Source organism: Coffea eugenioides, chromosome 1 (genome assembly GCF_003713205.1).
Source record: "Coffea eugenioides isolate CCC68of chromosome 1, Ceug_1.0, whole genome shotgun sequence".
NCBI classification, from domain to species: domain Eukaryota; kingdom Viridiplantae; phylum Streptophyta; class Magnoliopsida; order Gentianales; family Rubiaceae; genus Coffea; species Coffea eugenioides.
The window spans coordinates 36,298,659-36,313,505 of NC_040035.1; the positions used below are offsets into that span (position 1 = coordinate 36,298,659).

The following is a 14,847-nucleotide window of genomic DNA, read 5'->3' on the forward strand; positions in this document are numbered from 1 at the left end:
GGACGACAAAGAGGCGTCCATATCTCTGACCCTGCACATTTTGGGGGTCATTTGGACTTCACTAGGACAGCCGACAAGCGGCGATATGCTGAGGCTTGTGAACGGCGGATTATTCCATGTCGTTATAGGGACGCCGCCACCTTGGGCCTCCTGAATATTCGAGTTGGTTTTGACGATTTGATTGAGGCTATTGGGTGGCTCCCATATTCTCGTATTACTGACCTCCCGGCCTTTGTTGAGTTAGTTAGAGAGTTTTATGCCACATTTGAGTTCGACCTCCCCATGGGTTACACAGTTTCTACCCCTAACGTCATCCGTTTTCGTCTCATGGGTCAGGAGTTTAACCATTCCATTACTGACTTCAATCTGGCCATTGGTTTTATTGATCCTGCCTATGCTGAGTCTCGGGAGTATGCCGAGAGTGCATGTGACTATGTTCACCCGTTTTTCTCCCGCTACCGCTATATTTGGGATGAGATGTCTATAGACAGGGATAACTATGACCCTCGTCTATCTAAGGGTTCTTATCTGAAGGACCCGGCCTCTCGCTATATCCACCGCTTTTTGGCTTATAGTTTCTTGGGTAAGAGAGATAGTTCGGGCATTCTGACTAAACCCGAATTTTTCTTTATATGGTGCATGCATAACAAGATTAAGGTCAATCTGGGGTGCTGGCTCGTTTCTCAGTTCAAGTCTATTTTGCCTAAAAAGAAGCGCCCCTTGATTCTTGGGTCCTACATTACTCACTTGGCTATTAATTTGCATGTACTTGATATTTCTAACCATAATTTGCATATAGCCTATCAAATGGAGCCCTTGGATATTCCATGTCTAGAGAAGATGGGCTTAGTTCGGGAGGGCGCCGACGGTTGGGAGGTTGTTCCTCCGGGACCGCTTCGCGCCCCCCCTCGGTCATCTTTTGCCCGAGCTTCCACTGAGGGCGGCGATCCTGGCCCGTCAACCTCCGCTCAGCCCCCTCCCACTCCAACGGCCGATGATTGGACCCAACTCCGGAACACCGTCAAGAGACTGGAGACTCGCGTGACCCACATTGGCATCAATTTGCATAACATGGCGCAAAATCTGGCTGCATTTATGCAACAGGCGGGAATTGCTCCTCAGTTCGCGCCCGATCCACCCCTGTTTTGACGACTACAGGAAAGTACCGTTGCCCCTCTCCTTGCTTTTTGCTGTTACATTATCACATTGAGGGCAATGTGTGACTTAGGTGTGGGGAGGTCAGATTGGGTGATAGATATTTCCAGTTTTCGATTTTTGGGGTGTTTTTCCCATATATTTTTTTTTAGTTTAAGTGTTTCCTGTTTAGGTGTTGTTCCTTTATGCCTTTTGGATGTTTTTCCCTTGCTGATATCTTGGTAAATATGTTGGCAGCTCACTCTTTTATTGCTAGTTGTAGTTTACACTATGAGTTGAGTTTCGGTGGCAAGTAAGAGCATGCTATTTTGGTGAAAATTTTGAGTTTAATGACTTGGTGCAGTTTATGGTTAACTTGTTTAGGCGATTTAAATATTTTGCTGGCACTGTTGTGTGGATTGGTCCCCTGTTGACCTTGGTCCTTCATGTTTAGGAGATGACGTGGGCCACGATCTTTAAGTGTTTGTTATTTTGGTACGTTAGTGAGAATAACATTGGCTATACTCCGCTAGTGTCGTCACCCAGTAACCGGGAGTCTTCACCACAAGTGTCGACTCTCGCGTCAAAAAGTGACGATATCTATGAGTAAGTATTCCTGAAGCTGTGAAAAGTTGAGTAATTGGGCTCTTTCATCTAAAAATGTCAGAGTTCACGTCAAAAGGCTTGAATAGCTCAGGACTAAGTATTATTTATGCAATCAAAAAAAAAATAAAAAATAAAAAAGAGAAAAGCAATGAAAAGAGAGGAAAAAAATGGAAAATATGTGAGTTTATGATCATGTTGGCCCGCCGATCCTTGGTTCGCAATAATGGGACTTTGGTTGCCAGTTGACTTAATTGCTAACTATGCTAGTTAATATTTGGATTTCCCAGGCGAGTTAGCCATGAATTGGACGGGTCTATGAACTTAGGAGCTAACCGGGAGAAATATGACTCGACACTTAGCCACTAAATCTTGATTTTGGTATAAGCACAGCTGGCAATGATAATGTGAAAGTTAGCCATTGTTGAGTTTAATTGTCCCCATGCTTGAGGGCAAACATGATTTAGGTGTGGGGGGAATTGATAGGGCGTCATTTGTTAGTAATTTTATTAGTAATTTTCCCTTTTATCCCTGCCAAATATTGTGTTAATTGCAGATATCTACTTATATTTGGTTTGTGGACTTAATTTCAGGAAAGAAACAGAAAACTACCAAAAAGGAGGGACTTTATGGAGAAAATGGAGACTTCTAAGGGTTTCAATCCTTGGGCCCTTGAATTGGTGGGGACCACAAAGCTAGTGAAAGGCATTTAGTCAATTGGACTCTCCAAAGAAAGGAACGTAGAGAGACTTGGAACAAGAAGCAATTTGGAGACTTTGTCCACATGTGTGGGGACCACCTAGATAGCTTTTAGTCATCTTTCTTTTGGTTCTTTAAAATGGGGACAACGTACAGAAGCAAGGGACGGCTTTAGTTTTAGCTTTTAGTGAAGTTTTAGTTTTTCTTTCTTTCTTTCCTGAGACTGGCCTCTGACACACGCCAGGTGTTCGACAATATTCCCCAACGGGAAAAACATCTTTTATTCCTTGCTTTCTAGTAGAAACACGGAATGCCTTTGCAATCTATTATTTCGTGTGGTGATTTAATTATGCGGCGTGGCTAAGCTTTCCATCTAGTCAAGGGTCAACTCGGCGGCGCAGTCCCGAAAATCTGTGAGATCTAAATAGTTAACACGCGTTCCTCAATTTATTAATATTTGCACGTTATCTGCTTGAATTTTCATGAGATTAGTTTATTATTTGAATGTCAAGGGCCCGGTGTTCAACGTAATTTATTAATCTCGTGCCAACTTAGTCAATTAAATCCGTAATTGTTTGATTGACTAATATTAGTGGCAACTGGTGTGTTTACACATTAGGGGAACGTGCAATCTAATTTAATAACCTTCGTAGCGTGTTATTGATTAGGGCTAGGTTTTTCTAGTGATTAATACAATTGGAAAATTAATTCCTACGGTTGTACCTAGGAGTATTTTCTGATTAGAGGTAATCAATGGTCGTACCTTGGTTATCAATAAATTAAGGAAAAATTGGTCGTTAGAATTCGTCGGCGACTATAACTAGTCTATTAATAAATTAAGTGAACCTCTCTTGCATCAATGATTAGATAAATGGACTGTGTCTGAGTAGTTGTATCCTTGGTTAGAATTTATTTATTCTTGATTTAATTCCTGCTATATTTGTGCTAGTTAGTTATTTATTTTTAGTTGGATTGTTTAATTGTTTTTAGTTTCATATCGGTGAAATCCCCCTCTTACCAATTGGACTTTAAAAGAGACAAATATCCCCAGTCCCTGAGGAGACGACCCTACTTGCCACTGTCTACTATTTAGTAAATTTCGTCAATTAATTAATTCAGGTATATCGGATTCAGCAAACTCTTCGGGAACAGGGTGAATCAAGTAACCCATTGCACACCTAGAGTCCCTGCTCCAGTACCTAGGATTAATTTTTGACTGCTTTTGGTGGTATTTAGTTTTTTATTATTATTATTGCACAGGTTCGGCACCTGTCAGAAGCGGCTGTCGTTTCCCGCAAAGAGTCACGGTCCTCCTCTCCAAACGAAAGGGAAAAACCCAAGTGACTCCTTAACTACTAGTCTGCCGCTACTAACTCGAAAAAAAAGGAATTATTTAAGGAAACTACTACTAGAAGCCAAGTTCCAAGTCATTGTAATTGTTGGCTCCTTTGAGTATTAATCACACGGCCCTGGCCATCCTATTCTTTTCCTAATTTTTAATTTTTTGAAACCAAATAAACTTCCTCCTTGAAAAAGGAAACCTTCAGAGATAATGCCAATTGTTTCCTAAATAAAAATATTTAAGAAAAATGGTAATTTCCTAATTTTCCGCTAATAATTCACGTAGATTCAGTCTTGAATTGAAAATTTCTTGAAAAATCACCTCTTTTATCACTTTTCGCTCCACCTTCCTACAATTAGTACCAAATACCGAATATAAGTAGAATCTATCAATTAATACAATATTTGATAAAATAAAAGAGGAAAATAATAATAAAATTATTAACAAAAATGCAACCTATCACCAAACAATGAAACCAAATAGAATGCAAATAGTTGACTCACATCATTAGTTCTCACTAAATTTTTACTTGTGGTATGAAAAAACCATCATTTGAGGTTCCTCTTAATGAAATGAAATGGGCACGTATTAGCCAACTCGTTTTAAAAATGGTAAAGAAAATTATAAATGTATTAAAGGAAAAAGAACAAAAGAGATGTCCTAATAAGCAGCGTGCGAACATAATTGCTACAAACATGTAATTTATGCCAATTCATAATATGTTGTAATAAAATACTCTTTAGTTTTATATTGGTAGGTTCTTGAGTTGAGTTGGACACTTTCACGTTGATTAATTAACTTAATCTGAAAATAAGAGTGCAGCAGCTGCAAATTGCAATCGGACCTTAATTTGCCTATGGTAATTTTCAAGTTGAATTATGTATTTGAATGAAATTACAAAAAAAATACAATTCAAATTAACTCACAATTGCTGGAATTAAACTTTAATATTAACAGCACCTTTAGGCTTGGAATGTCTGACATTAACCACTAGACCAAGGCAAGATCTCGACAAGGTTGGATATTGTAAAGGAATTTTTCTAATGGGTGCCTATTGCCCCTAAATTCAAGATAATCTATCACATATATATACATGTATATTAACTATGGATATAGGCGAGTCGAGCCACTTGCGAGTAGTTTAATTAATGGCTAATCGAGTTCTTGCTTGAGCACGAATTACTTGACGAATAAATCAAGTCGAGTTCGAGCCAGTTATATGAACACTTAATAAAATTCTATAACGGTAAAAAAGTAATAACACAATTGTAACAAACTAAAAAGAGAAAAGCATAACAAAAATTTGGAATTGAGCTTTAAGGCTTGAAAAGGGTTTGAGCACTCGAATTCAATAAGGCTTGATCTTGAGTTGAATTTGAGCTTTTTCAAACTTTTTGCAAGTTGATTTTGAGTTCCTATATGCCTGCTGGATCAAGCTCGAGTTCAATACCAAAATATTCGAGTCAATTTTGAGTACATTATTACTCGAATTTGACTCGACTCACATACATGTCTAATATTAACAATTATTACATTTTTTTAAAAGATTTTACTTTTTCAAAAATCTAACATTTGAACTATATTTTAAGAAATGCTCCCGCGAGACAGAAGATATCTATTGGAGACAAGTTTTCCAACAATGTCCAATCAACAGTTTTTTGAACAAAGGGGACATCCATTAACATTTCTAAATTTTAGACAAAAATTTAGGCGACAATTTTGCCCGATTAGTTTATATCCAATTAGCTAATGTATAGATTCTACCCATCTAGTTTCTGTCGGTCCGACACTGTCTATTAGGCGCTGACTCGTATGTTATGTCACTATCTATTAGATTGTTCTAGTTGGGTCAAGTTTTCAAACTATGTCCACGTTGACAACAACTGTCGTGGGAACGGTCAACAATTTTGTCTGCTTTCCGGATAAGTTTTCCAATTAGAATTCCCAGTTTATAACCCATCATTTCGCTGACTCGTAATTGAGTTATGCAATTAATTTCTATCCAAAGACTTTAGAACAATGAAAATACTCTTTAACTGTTGTGGATTTTGGCTTTTGTCGGTTTAATTTTTCAATTAGAATTCCTAGTTTATATCCTATTATTTCGTCTATCGAGAAAGAATTTTGACAATGAAAGTACTCTAAATTGACTTGATGTATAAACTTATCTAATCTTGTGTCCGTAACATTTCGGACCTTATATGAAAAGTTACCTTATCCGCCCATTTTTCCTTCGCTCTATAAATAGCCTAACTTATTTTAGTTGCTGCTATATCTTGCATTACATCGGATAGTTCTCTTACTTTTCTTGTACGTCCGTTTTGTCTTCATTGGGAGACTCAGTATTCGCTTCGTTGAGAGTCTTAGGATTCGTTCGTTGCAATGGCGCAGATACAAGAAGCAAGCAAAACTGCTGGGAAGCCCATCCGTTGCAGAGGTAAGTATGCAACTTCATAAAAAAATTGATACCATAGACAATTCAATTCGTAGAGAGTAATATGACTCGGTTGTTGAGTTGCAAACGTATGATGTAGCCTCTCCAAAATCCTGAAGTTTGTTTTCTGTAATTTGAAACAAGTGTCAGTGTGTAATCACTGTATATGCTCTCAAGCGATATTAGTATCATCGTATGGTTTTTCTTCAGAAACGTGAGTTTCGATCTTTTCTTGGCTCCTTAAATTGTATAAGGTCATTCCTGTTAACTTTGGTACATAATCTCTGTTACACAGATTCATAAGTTTCTCTGTTAAATTGTTTTTATGCTTGCCATCACAGGATTCCCTTGTGCGGATTGGACGTGTGTACTTGTTTCAACAAACAGATGTCAATTTACTTGTTTCATGAATCTGCTAGAAGATGTGTATTTACTTGTTTGTTGGATGCAGCTGCGGTTGCCAGGAAAGCAGGGGAGCCATTAGTGATAGAGGAAATTACAGTTGCCCCTCCAAAAGCCCGTGAACTTCGCGTTCGAGTCTTATGCTCCGCCCTCTGTTTCAGTGACATCCATTTCTGGAGGCTCAAAGTATGCCCTATAATCACACACAGATCAGCATCACTTTGCACATGAACCTGTACTTAGCTCATATTCTGACAAACTCTTTTGTTTTGTTTGAAGGAACCTCATGGATATTATCCAAGAATTTTTGGTCATGAAACTGTTGGGTAAGTTCTTCCATCTATGTTTGGTCAAGACTTTGCTCAAAGCATTTTAGTCAATTTCTGATCATGTTTGATTTTGTTTAATGTAGGGTTGTGGAGAGCGTTGGAGAGGGAGTCGAGGATGTAAAGGTGGGAGACACTGTCATTCCATCATTCTTGGCTTACTGTGGAGAATGTCCTGATTGCATATCAATCAAAAGCAACCAATGCTCCAAATTGAGATTCGAACTATCTCCTTATATTAGAGATGGGACTAGCCGGTTTTCTGATGCAAAAGGAGAGACGATTTACCACTTTGGCTACACATCAGGCTTCAGTGAGTACACTGTGGTAGACATCACTCACGTTACAAAAGTAGATCCTGCACTTCCTGCCAGTAAAGCATGCCTGCTTGGATGTGGAGTATCAACTGGTAATGCCCATTCGCTTCGATTCTTCCTAGCACAATTTGATTCATTTTGACTCACTGGCACATTGTTTTTGTAGCGCCGTCTTGAAAATCTCAACTCTTCTTTCAGGTGTAGGTGCGGCATGGAAAACAGCCGATGTTGAAGAAGGTTCAACTGTAGCTATTTTTGGATTGGGAGTAATTGGATTAGCGGTAAAATCTTGCAGCATTCCTATTATTATCAAAGTTTCTTGATTCATACTGCATTAGATTTGTTATAGACCATCAGAGTATTGATTCACAAGTGGAAAATTTCAGGTTGCTGAAGGAGCAAGACTTCGCGGAGCTAAGATAATTATCGGTGTGGATATGAACCCGGACAAAGTCGAAATAGGTAAACAATGCATATTTGAGAAGTTTTTAGAGTTCCATAAAGCATAGCCTCAGGTTGTGGCTACAATCCCCCATATGATCTCTCTCTCAGCTAGCAGGATTTTTTGCTTTTCTTCAGGTAAAAAGTTTGGAATCACCCATTTTATCAACCCAAGGGAACTTGGCGGCAAGCTTGCGAGCGGGGTATACATCTAACATTTCATACTGCAATGCATTTTTACTTTATGGTATCAGCAACGACAGTGTGTTCTGTATTGCAGTTAAGTTTTTCACCGTTGGTATGTTGATAGTCATAATTTTCAACTGCTGCTCTTTTTTCTGTACAAATTAGGTGATTCTTGAGATGACTGATGGCCTTGGTGCTGATTACTGCTTTGAATGCGTCGGCTTGCCATCCCTATCACAAGAAGCATTTACTTGCTGCAGAAAGGTTCGTCTCTGAAATGGCACATCATTTTGATCTGTCCTAGAGCATTTGTTTTGCTGTTTGCAGCTACTAAATAAGATTTTTATGTGCAATCTTTTAACTTCAGGGATGGGGAAAGACCATCATATTAGGAGTGGACAAGCCAGACTCGCAGTTTATTCTCAACTCCCTAGTGAATAATCATAGTGGGAAGACCATCACAGGCGTCCAATATGGTGGTCTCAAGCCTAATCTTGATATTGCCATTCTTGCAAAACGTTACTTGGATAAGGTAACTGTTACCTTCACTAGGCTTTCAATGGCAATTTTACCACATAATTGTTCTTCACCCGTTGAAAAATGACCAGCACTGAAGAAAACTGAATCAAATGGTACACCTCTTCCTGATCGCTTAATTCTTTGAACACAAATGCAGGAGCTTCAGCTGGACTTGTTTGTCACGCATGAGATCAAACTCGAAGAAATCAACAAGGCTTTCAAGTTGCTCATTGAGGGCAAGTGCCTCCGGACTGTCATTTGGTTCGATCAGGAGAGGGCAAGAGCCGATGGTGTGACCTTTAATGAAATATAAAGGAGAGTAGACTCACAAATACTAGACAAGTTCTGTTGTATTTTCCCGTTGAAGTGTGTTAAATGGTCTCATTCAATTGAGAACCATCTCTCTAAGTTTGCTCAAGATTTGTATTTTCACAAGTAAATAATGTTAAGGTACAGAGTACCACGCCTGTAATTATGCTTCCTTAGATGTGCCAAAGTGCCTTGAAGTTGAGAAATCCTCCCTTCAATGTGTTGCGAAGCCATATGAGCTTACTCTTCAATTTGCTCTCACTGTGGATATTGCTTGTTGAATTCTTGGATATAAGCTGACAATAAGAAAACTCTCATTCAACTATGTGTATTGTTCTGGTACGCCACTGACAATACCCATGGGCTACTCTTGGCCTAAATAGAGGAGAAGAATGTGGATTGGAACAACACTGTCAAGTAAAACCCTCATTCAACTTGGCCTAAATAGGCTTCACATCATGAAAACTCTCATTCAACTTGGCCTGAATAGGCTGACAATATGAAAATTCTAATTCAACTCAGAAGATTTGTGTTTCAACACCAATGGACCATACACATATATGCCCATAACTCGACCAATAACTATACTGACCAATTCACATTTAAGTAGGCTCAAGGACTTGAGTTACCCAACTTGCCTACACATATGTGACCAATAACTGTACTGACCAAAGGATGATGATAATGATGATTCAACAATGGAAGTATAATCCGCATAACAGAATTCAAGCATTTGCCATGTCACGTTTTTAGCTTTATTTTGTTTTTGAACTTTTATTGTGTAAGGGCAAATTACACTTTACATCCTTATGATATGGCTAATTTTCACATAACTTCCCTATAGTTTTAAAAGTTCTATAAAACCTCCTCATAATTTAGATTAAAGTATCAAACTGACGAAAATGATCATCCGTAACAGAACCTATAAAAATGTCAAAATTACCCTTAAAAACTAAAATAGTTGAAATGATCAAATATATAAATATAATATGCATGACACTCTAATCACGTATAATTTTATATTTTACCATATCTCCCTTATGGTTTAGTATTTTACTATATAACCCCCTTATGGTTTTCATTACATATATACATAACTCCCCTGTTGTTACTAAATATTTTTATCTTTATATAGGGATATTTTTAATATTTTAGTTGACTCTGTTATGGATTGCAAATTCCGTCATTTTGACATTTTAATCCAATCTATGAGGGAGTTATGTATAGTTTTAGTAATAATTGGAGAGTTATGTAAAAAAAATACTAAATCATAGGAGAGTAAAGTGTAATTTGTCCATTGTGTAATGGTAATGTAGACGCAAATAATAACTTCGAATGACATTTACAAGAGATAAATGATTTTTGTATTACGTTCAGAATTAATCTTTTATAAATTGTATTGTTAGCTTTAATTGAATGATAATTATGTAAAATTTAAATTTAAAATGTTACGTCTGCACGTGTGTCACGGATCATGTATGCACGATTAGTCCTCGTTTACTCATATATTAAAGCGAAGTTCTAGAATTGGTAACAGGATCCAAGTTTCATTCTCCTATTCACACCCTGCATCAATTATGAGATGAAGAGAAGATAATAATGCACTCTTTGGCACCTTAGGCCGGTGCCGGCCACAGGGTAAACAGCGGTCAAAACTTTAAGTCCAGTGGAAACCAAGGAATAGTATAGAGATAAGACTGTATAGCATTAGATTCTTTCTACAATTTCTTGACACATTTGTCCATTCTACATAAGATAAATACAAATTCTACCAAAAAAAAAAAAAGAAGAAGAAGAAGATAATTACAAAGGTTTTAGCACTAGTTTCACTAATGTGCCAGCATTATGTCCAGCCGTTCAAGGAATTCTTTCTTTACATCAGGCGTTTCGCCGTCCGAAATGATTCAATATCTTTATTTGACGCAATTGAAAGTACCCAAATCTCACACGAGGCATCAAAAAATATCTCAATTGGATAAGCATATTCTGTAAATCTAGATGCAACGAATACTCAATTCCTTGATGAGTCATCACAATTTAGGTGGCCAAGTCGGTGAGTCTTCATTAAATATAGACAGCCAGTTAGGTAAAACTATATTTTGTTTCATTTCTTTTATTCTTTTTTTCTAGCCGGAGGAGTGTGGATTTATGAAACGGCGAGAAAAAGAGAAATTAGATCCCATGATCTTTCAAGTCATGAGATTTCAATTTTAGTCATAAAAATTCCACAATTTAGTCTGAATAACGTGATCAATTTTTTCCCCTTAATGATAGATATATTGGATTAATTTTTTGTAGTTACTTAATTTACTTCTCTTGGGTATGTTTTAATTGCAGTTTGACATACAGCCACTACAAGTTTAGTGAAAGGAAAAAGAATTGGTATGTAAGTAAAATATTGTTATCATCATAAAAAAAAGGAGGAAGACCATCAGTTGCATTTTTCTTGTGTTATATATTCTCATTTTTTTTTATTAAATAAGATGTTACAAATCACTATTACCAAATAAAAAGTTCACAATGAAAATGGATTAAAAATTTGCCAATACCTTTTAAGTGTGTCAAATGGTGGAATCCAAATTCTTATCCGTATCCTAAATATGTCATTTCTTTAGTGTTGGAAGATATTAGTTTTTGAACATCTCTAACTTTGCACCTTTTGTTTAGTATGGGAAGAAATAGCTCTTGAATTTCTTTAATGGGTACCTAATAGGCATTATTTGTACACCTAATTTATCGTTTAATCGTACAATATCCCATTTATTGCTTCCTTGATATTTTGGTCCATTTGATAACTCATTTCAGTACTTAAATTTAATTGGTTTATATCTTAATATATTCAGACACTTTTGATTACAGAAAAATAGAACATTTGAATTAATTAAGTGGCACTGAATTTAATGGACAAAATTTACTCCAAACAATACGTGATAAACTATTCACTTATCATTTAATGTGATATATGCTCCAGTAATTTAATGAATTCAAATTTCAGATTTTGAATTTCAGAATTCAGATTTTACATTTCAATTTTATAAAAGTCACTCTCTACATATTCCCAACTCAACTTTGCTCTTTCAGAAAACAGTGCCTAGAGGCCCTTATAACCAAAACCTGTTAAGCATCTGTCATACAAACAGATAACATTATGTCTAATGGCTAACATCATGACATATTACTTCATAATTTCACGATATTTAAAATCTGATTTTGGGTTTTGGTGCTATGTTTCCGTGGTACTTCGTTTAGGGCATGACAGCCCATTTTAACTGGGTTAGAGAGAGAGAGAGAATTTAGCCTTTCCTTCACTACAAGTTGGAGTCAGAAGTTCCGCCCACATACAAGCAATATTCAAGTTTGCCTTGGACATTTGCTTGCTAATAGATGGAAATGGAAATACATCTAGACCCCTTCAAGGATGTCCACTGTTTGAAGAATCTGCAGGTTATCAATATCAACAATAAAAATAAAGATTTAACAGGCAAAAAAATTAAATAATCCAAATATATAAAAGAAATTAAGCATGAGTTGTACATTTTATGCCTGTTTTATCACAAGTGTACATTAGATTTCGAGATACCAGCTATCACACCATTGTCTAGGTTTTGCATAAAGAGCAATTTGTGGGATAAAAAGATAAAAAGGACCCATATGTTTGAATATGTCGATAATGTTGAATATCTCTGAACCCATATGTTTGGGTCAACCTGTATAATTTACAAGTTTATCGCTACTAGTGTGAATACCCGTGCTACGCACGGTGCTTACATTATTTTAAAAAATAATAATCTATGAAAGAATTTAAAAATAGTAAAATATTATAATCATGAGCACATGAAAGTATATTTAAAAAAATGAAACTTTGTAACAATAGTTCAATATTGATAAAATCATCTCCATTATTTATAAACGATCACTTTGATGAAGGTTGGATCCTGAAAAAAATAGAAATCTATATCATAAATTGAGCGACATAAGGGTCCAATTAAATATAATTGAATATTTAATTCGATAAGTGAATGAAATACTTACAGACATTTTGCCTTTGATTTGATAATCTTCTACGAAGGTGTGAACATTCTTCACACCAATCAACTCTGAGTACGAACGTCAGTATTGGGGGTTTAATTAATTCTATTGGTTTTTGTGGAGTTCGCACTATAAATGAGAATGCACGATTTTTGTATGAATTAATGTGTTGGTCGAACAATGCACCTCCATTTTTCTGACAATTAAAAGCATACATAGTTCAAAATTAACTTTTGTTTTAAACAGTTTGTAAATAATATTGTGTAAAAAATTATACATATAAATAATGCATACCTTTGTTTTTAAATCTCTAAGATAAGAAGCATCACAACAAAACATGAATCGTGCATGCCTGTCTTGAAGAGCGAGATATAAGGTACCACTGGAATCTCTAACTTCTATGTTAACATTGTATCTGTTAAGAAGAAATTGTGATGTATGATGCAACAAATTATATTAAAGTTCAAAATATATGAAAATAATTACCTGACAATAGTATCGACTACGTCATTACAATGGATACACACCATTTTTTCAAAATGAGATTGACATGGTTGGCCACAATTTTTGCATAACTCATGGAACATATTGTCTAGGTTGATACTTTGAATGTAAGCAAGTATCCGAAAATATTTAACCTAAAACCATCCAAACAATGTATAGATTACAATTATTAATTCGAAACTACATGTAGATACTTGTTCATTACTTAATTAATTGAGAGGAATTGTACCGTAGGTATAACTGCATATTCGGATATCCATATTCTCTTAGCATTTGATATCAACAATGCTTGGGACATTGTAAAATTACATGACCGCAACCACGTCACTAATTTCTGAGCACATTTATCATTCTCAAACCTGCAAATTTTTCAAATACATATTCGTAAGGGTATGAAATATTATTAATAATTTAATATTTTGGTATTTGTAAAACTTACCAACTGTGTAGGTATTGAGCAAAATCCAAGTAGTGATTGATATACAATTTGCTTACTCGAACAGTGTAGAGTGACGGTCCTGCACAATGTGCTTTATTTATTAATAAACTATAAATTTTAAATAAAATAAAATGAAAATAAATTGAATTACCATTATAATTTCTCACACAAATACCACAGGCTAGCAAACTATTATTTTTTGTAATAGTTTGACGCAAGTGTTCACCATCATCGGTTGCAAATTTATCACATAAAGTCAACCGAACTACTGTCAAACTTCATTTAGACAATTTTGGTATGTATAAATTTTAATTTGTAGAATATAAAATACTTTAAAGGATATTGAATCTAGTGACTAACCTTTTGTCAAGTAAAAGTATGTCACACTTAGTTTTGTCATTGATAGAGGTTTGATAATGTGAACCAACGGATACAACTAAACCAATTACATCTGCAAAAGATAAAAAAAATATAAGTAATACCACTTCAAATATACAACTTAAATAGAAGTATGATTAATTATGAATGAAATACCTATCAATTGCACGTCATTGCCCATGTGTTGTCCTGTATCTCTTAGTTTGACCAGATTAAACTTGAAACGGGGTATGGTTCCACAATCATCCAAAATATTCACTATCTTCGTATCGTTTTCAAACGATAATTGGTACTGATGTGGTGCAAGCCGATATTTAAGATCTGCCGGAATTACATATATATTTTGAAACCAGTATACCTTGCCTTCATGGAGATGATCTGCGAAAATGTTTATCATATTACTGCCTCTTATAACTCCCTGCATGACAAATTTCTGATAATTTTCAACAGATTAGTAAATATTCAATATTCAATATAATAAATAACATACACTCTTAATTATTACCTGATCATCTACAAAAAGCATCTTGATATATCCCGAACGTTGAAGCACTCCATATATGGTCATATCTATTAATCGAAACAATCTAACCTTTACATTCCATCCGTATCCGCAAGGATCCAGATAGAGTAAAGGTGTATATCGAATATCTGTAAATTATTATAATATAGCATGAAGGTTAATTATTTAGGCGCTATATTTGATACAACAAGTAACACAAATTCAAAGAAATACCAAAAAGATGCCAAAGTATGAAGCATATATAGTACATATGGTCTGATGT

The 14,847-nt window shown here is 35.7% G+C and overlaps 1 protein-coding gene across 1 annotated transcript; it reads left to right on the forward strand.

The window, feature by feature from the left end:
- The first annotated feature begins 6,077 nt into the window (after window positions 1–6,077).
- Window positions 6,078–8,946, forward strand: LOC113752102 (alcohol dehydrogenase-like 7). Its single transcript, XM_027296243.1, has 10 exons — window positions 6,078–6,215; window positions 6,664–6,800; window positions 6,894–6,940; window positions 7,027–7,349; window positions 7,456–7,538; window positions 7,644–7,719; window positions 7,837–7,901; window positions 8,050–8,148; window positions 8,252–8,416; window positions 8,561–8,946. Exons 1-10 carry the CDS (start codon window positions 6,161–6,163, stop codon window positions 8,714–8,716), a joined length of 1,206 nt encoding a protein of 401 aa, XP_027152044.1. The 5' UTR covers window positions 6,078–6,160; the 3' UTR covers window positions 8,717–8,946.
- Window positions 8,947–14,847: the final 5,901 nt, after the last annotated feature.